This window comes from Rhinolophus sinicus, chromosome 1, assembly GCF_057876585.1.
Source record: "Rhinolophus sinicus isolate RSI-liver-muscle chromosome 1, RSI-T2T, whole genome shotgun sequence".
Taxonomy (NCBI): Eukaryota; Metazoa; Chordata; class Mammalia; order Chiroptera; family Rhinolophidae; genus Rhinolophus; species Rhinolophus sinicus.
The window spans coordinates 17,722,062-17,728,049 of NC_142501.1; the positions used below are offsets into that span (position 1 = coordinate 17,722,062).

Here is a 5,988-nt window from a genome sequence, read left to right on the forward strand (position 1 = left end):
TGCCCGCGTGTGTCTGTTCCTTCCATGCCATATTTGAGCATCCCACTGAGGTGGCTTATGGCAGCCTGTGTGGGTGAAACAGTATGTCATGCCTACTGTTACATTCATTTAACTACCTACTGAGTGCTTGCTATGTGCCTGACTCTGTTTTAGGTACTAGTAAATACAGCAAACGAAACTAAAATGCCTGCCTTTGTGTAGCTTACATTCTAGAGGGAAGACAAGTAAAATACTTATTAGACGTTCAGGATGGAGGTGGGGCTGCATTTTAAACAGGCTCTGCTGAGATGGTGTTGCTGAGCATACACCTGAAAGAGGGAGAAAAACATTCCAAGAAGAGGTAACAGCAAGTGAAAAGGTCCTGAAGCGGGAGTGTGTCCAGTGTCTTGAAGGAATAAGGTCAGCAATAAGGGGAAGAATAAGAGAACCTGGAGCGATCATGGGAGGGCAGATGGTATAGGGCAGGGCACACCGTTTTAGGAAGTCTCGCTTTTACTCTGAATGAGATGGGAAGCCACTGGAGGGGCTTGGAGCAGATGAGTAACATCGAGACAGAGGGGGGTTAAAAAGCATGGAAGGAGGGACATGAGTTAGGAGGAGCAAACCAGTGATTGGTAACTAAGGCCTGGAGCAGGAAGGCAGCAGTAGAGGCACTGGGGAGTGGTTGGCTTCTGGATCTATTTTGGAAGATGAGACCAATAGATTTGTTGACAGATCTGTATGAAGAGTGAGTGAGAAAGAAGAGTCAAGGATGACCTAATAACCCTGGGGTTTTTGCCTAAGGAACTAGAAGGATAGAGTGACCACCAACTGAGGAGTGGCAGGTTGTAGGACAGCACATTTGGGATAGGATTGGGAGCATTTTGGATGTAAGTGGACTTGCCTCATTAAGCATCCAGAAGGAGACACTGTGTTGGCAGATGTAACAGGAGCTGGAAATCCAGAGAGGTCAGGGTTATCTGCTCTGACAGTATGTACAGCCACGAGACTGGAGGAGGCTCTCCAGGAGGCAGCACTGGAGAAAGGAACAGGAGCTGGAAATGAGACTAGGGGCACTCAGCCTCTAGAAGGTGGGGAAATAAGAGGAAGCCAGCAAAGGATGCTGGGATGCGGCCAGTGACACAGGAGGGAACCCAGAGGCACTGCACAGTGGTTTTAAGAAAATTATCATTTTCCAGAAACAAAATATTCATTGATCCAAAGCATGCATATCCTGTTCCTGTACAGAACACATATATGGGCTATCTGGACTACCGGAAGAAGACTATAAAAGATCTCGGCATAAGCCCCAGCACTTGCTCTTTCAATCCTGGTGTGATTGTTGCCAACATGACGGAATGGAAGCACCAGCGTATCACCAAACAATTGGAGAAATGGATGCAAAAAAATGTGGAGTATGTGGAGACCTCTTTACCATTTTTTCCATGCTTGGGAAGAAACTCATTCAATTAATTTTCTATGCATAACTCAGGGGTTAGAAATATTTTATACACATCTGAGATACTTTCCCACAGAGGCACTGTTGAGAAAGGGGCAGTAGATGAAAACTGTTTTCCAGTAGGTGTTGGTAGAATGTTTTATTTTCTCTCCAACTGCAGCCTTTTATTCTGTCTCACACTGTAGTGTTATATTTGCTCTGCACTATTCCGGCTTCTCACACAATGGGGGGGTTCCCTGGAAGGCGGGCTTCTCCTCTGTGAAGAGTTTGCCTGCGTCATAGGACGCAGCCTCCATGGGGGGACGTGGAGAGCTTCTGAAGTTCCAAAACTCTTCCTGTACCAGATTCCGTGGATTTATTTTTAAGCATTACTTTATAAAGGCAACTTTGTTTCTTAGGGTTGAAGTTTTCAAAATTTATCATTTTTCATTATTGAAGTTTTAAATGGAGAAAATTAAACTAACACAACCACTATAATCATGACATTGTATTTCCCTTTTTTTTTTCTGGACACTTTTAATACTATGTAATCTTGAATTTGTGAATAAAGTTATTCTAAATAATGTAGGATCAGAATTTGATCTCTGTTTGCCATAAAAAAAGCCCAAGAATTAAAATGGCAAAGTATTAGCACTCTGTGTGAATGTAGGTGAAATACATAGAAGTTCATGGTATTCTTTTCACAATTTTGTGTAGATTTGACAATTTTCAAAATAAAAGTTGTGGAAAAATGAAAGGCTATAGTTTTGTTATATAGTGAGAGACTGTCCTACATCTTTTAAAATTATTAGATTCTACCTTATCTGAGTCTGTGGGGCTCCAGACCAAATGTTGCTTTTCTATTCCTTTTCTTAGGGAAAATCTCTACAGCAGCTCCCTGGGAGGAGGGGTGGCCACTTCCCCAATGCTAATTGTGTTTCATGGAAAATACTCCACAATCAACCCCCTGTGGCACATAAGGCACCTGGGTAAGTACTTTAGAAAAACAACGCAAATGAGCATTTTATAGACTCAGTGAGCACCAAGGTGGGGAAAACGTGCTATAGCACCAGCTTCCTCAATTCAAATCCTCCTAGGTGACCTTGGAGATTACCTTGGACACATTTTTTAATCCTCACTGCTCAAATTCTGCAAATACAGCTGATAAAAATGGCCGACTGGAGAGGTGTGTTTCTAGGAATGCATGAAAAGCAATTAGACTCATGCTTAGCATACAGTATGTGCCAGATAAACATTAAGGTAGAACTTTCACTGTCAAATTTTTTTCCCATGCCTTTATTACACTTTTGCAGTAGCCAGAGTAGACAAAACCAAATGAATTAGCATAACGGCTTTGATGCATTCAGATAGCTGACAGTTCATCTAAGTTGTCTACTAGTGGTGTACTATGCAAATCCCTTAGCAGTCTCTCTTATTCCCTCTTCACTACAGGAGGGCAGGCTCTAGGATGTGGGTTGGAACCCCGACTCTGCTATTATGATCTTGGGCAAGTTACTCAACCCCTGTGTGCCTTAGTTTCCTTTGTAAACTGAAGCTTACAGAACCTTATAAAGTTTTTTTTTTTTTTAATACATAAGGAATAAATTACCTAATACATGTAAATTGTTTAGAATAGAATCAGGCACAGAAGACATTCACATTCATCCAAACACGTGGCCACAAGCCATGAGCCAAAACCACTGGGCTAGACCGGTTTATAAATTTAGAAAGGTTTTGAACTTAAGAAAGGTAATGTGGTTCACATACTTACATTATACAATACCCCGAGTGGGATCTAGGTTTTGCTGCCATAGAAGTTATTAAAAATCCTTTTGTTTACAGACATTGGGGGATTATTTTAGAATTGGAGATGATTGTGGATTTATCTTTACCAGGTGCCCACCACATTGCCAAGAACTGAGCTAAGTTCTGGTGATAAAGGTGAACATTATTTCTAAGAACAATCCTGCAAGGTGGTAGTCCCTTACTCTCCCTTTTAAAAGAAACGACAGACAAAAATGGAAGCTGGGTTCCTGTCTCCCCTTAATGAGTTCCTGTCTCCCCTTAATGATTCTGTATAGATTTGCTTCTGCCTCATTACCAGAATCTTTCCTGATTTTCCTGAGCATCTGTATGCACATAAGAGTGACACAGGGAAGTTCAGGACACTATTTTTCCATCTGATTTCATTTATAGTAATGTTGAGTTCACTGTTAGGTCAAATATCAACATTTCTGTGTAATGAATGTGCAGAAAATCCCATCAAGGTAGAATGTCTATAAAAAATGTGTAGGAACAGCTATGCGGAGCTTAGATCGATAATGTCAGAGCATGTTATGATCTTGGAACAGAGACTCAGAATTACATCGTATGAATTATGTAACTTATTGACAAGTAGGAAGGGGCAGGATCTTCCAAGGGGGAAATTCCTTTTTCTTTGTAGAACAGAACCTTTTGTGTACTGAAGGAACTCAGTGATCATTTGAAAAATGACTCGGTTTTAGAGTGTTCTGAAAGAAGAAAGCAATGTAACGCTGATGGGTATTAACTTTGAGTCTAAACAGAGAGACTTAAGATTTTAAAAATTCATGAAAACTATTCAGCTAAAAGCAAAACTGCAAGCCCCTACAGAGTCCTTCAGTCACGGAGCTGAGAGACGTCCTACTTAGTGGAGATTTATCACACGAAGGTGTCTCTTCCCAAATGAGTATTACTTTTGTATAGATTCTTTGGAAGTTGGTGGTTATTCCAATTATGCCACTTCAGCCTGAAATACTGAGCTCCTCTTCTGCAACTGCCCTCACAGACATGTTTGTGAGTAACAGAAGACAGTTTCTTGGTTTTTTGTTTTTTCTCACATCGTATGTTAAACTAGAATAACATAAACTAGAATAACATAATTCTAGATATTCAACATCTCTTTACTCAATGGACTTTCAGTTGTTTTTAAAAAATATCAAATTCCCTTTCTTAGAAAGAAAATGTAACACCATAGAGGATACATTTTTAAAAAGATTTACATTCACAAGTTCTTAACGTCCTTCTGAAAGAGATGTTCTAAAACTGTTCTGAGCAACGGCAATATTAGGGTAAATGCATAGTCCCTAAGTGATTACTTATGGGGGAATACTATTCCAATGGAGACAGCTGTTTGTTAAAAAGTAGATCTTTTCTTGGTCACATTTCATACGGTAAAAATAAGACCATTTAAAAGAAAATGTTGCTATATTCAAGGAAAATGTAGAAAAACAAGAACTCCTATAAACGCTGGGTTGGAAGGAAACTATTACAAGTTCTTTTGTGGACAATCTGGCACTCTCCTATCAAAATGTAAAAGGCACACGCTCTTAAATCTAGCAATTCCATTTAGAAGATTTTATCCTATGGATATATTTGTATACCTGCACAAGACATGCATAGAAGACTGTTCATTGTAGCAATGTTTATGCTAGTGAAGGGATAGAAGCAACCTAAATCTCCTTAATAAGAAACTCCCTAAATAAATAATCATATATTCAGTCTATGTAGTCATTAATAATAATTCAGTAAATCCACATGTACTACTGTGGAAAGTTTCCTAAGACAGTAATTTTAAAAGGCAAGTTACAAATACATTAAAAAATACATCTACAGTATGTGTATGTACACACATACATAATATATATACATGCATATTTACATACATACTGCTATACAGGTAGAACATTACTGAAAGGATTTCATGAGAAACTCTAACAATGGTTATTTTTGAGATTTAGGATGGGTGGTAATTTCATTGCGTACTCTTTGATTTGTTTAATTTTTATGTTTTTTATTTTCTAACAAGCCTATTACTTTTCTCTAAACACAATGAAGGCTGGAATCCAGATACCAGATATTCGGAGCATTTTCTGCAAGAAGCAAAACTACTCCACTGGAATGGAAGACATAAACCTTGGGACTTCCCTAGTGTTCACAACGATTTATGGGAAAGCTGGTTTGTTCCTGACCCTGCAGGGATATTTAAACTCAATCACAACAGCTGATATAACTTGACATTTTAAGTATTTTCTGTATAAAAATGTGGACTTGTCCATTTGTAGCCTACTATAACACCATTCTTTATGAACAGTATCTTTGATAGATATGATCCACAGTATGAAAAACAAAAGCTACTGTGTGCATATAGTAGCTTGGATCACACAGGTATTGATTTACTTCCTTAAGCACAAGTGGTAATTATGGAAATCAAGATTATGTGAGTGAAATATGTTGTTGGAAAGAAACCCATCTGGGTTTCAGCAACCAATTTGCTGAACTCAATAATAATTATATCTAAAAATTTTTCAAATTTCTAAATGTATTTTTCACATGTAGCTTTTTTTTAACAGGTTGCCAATCTTTTGTATTACATTTAAAACATGAATGTCTGAAAAAATAAAAATCATAGATTTTTAAATGATTTTTCACTATATATACACTCTACATGATAAATAGAAGGTAAAAAGAAAAAATAGAAGGTAAATCGATCTCAGGTTTAAAGGAGGAAAGAATAACATTCTTGTTAAAGAAAAGCCTACAACTTAAGGATA

The 5,988-nt window shown here is 38.2% G+C and overlaps 1 protein-coding gene across 3 annotated transcripts in view; it reads left to right on the forward strand.

Annotated features, from left to right (window-relative positions):
- Window positions 1-5,858, forward strand: part of GLT8D2 (glycosyltransferase 8 domain containing 2) — a 28,564-nt gene extending 22,706 nt beyond the window's left edge. For 2 of the 3 annotated variants that reach the window (XM_088797179.1, XM_088797170.1), the window contains 3 exons: window positions 1,228-1,394; window positions 2,294-2,406; window positions 5,244-5,858. In XM_088797179.1, coding sequence (XP_088653305.1) covers window positions 1,228-1,394; window positions 2,294-2,406; window positions 5,244-5,452 — 489 coding nt within the window. In that variant the 3' untranslated portion in view covers window positions 5,453-5,858. The remainder of the gene's footprint in view (window positions 1-1,227; window positions 1,395-2,293; window positions 2,407-5,243) is intronic. The other variant, XM_019728494.3, reaches the window with a different exon arrangement.
- Window positions 5,859-5,988: the final 130 nt, after the last annotated feature.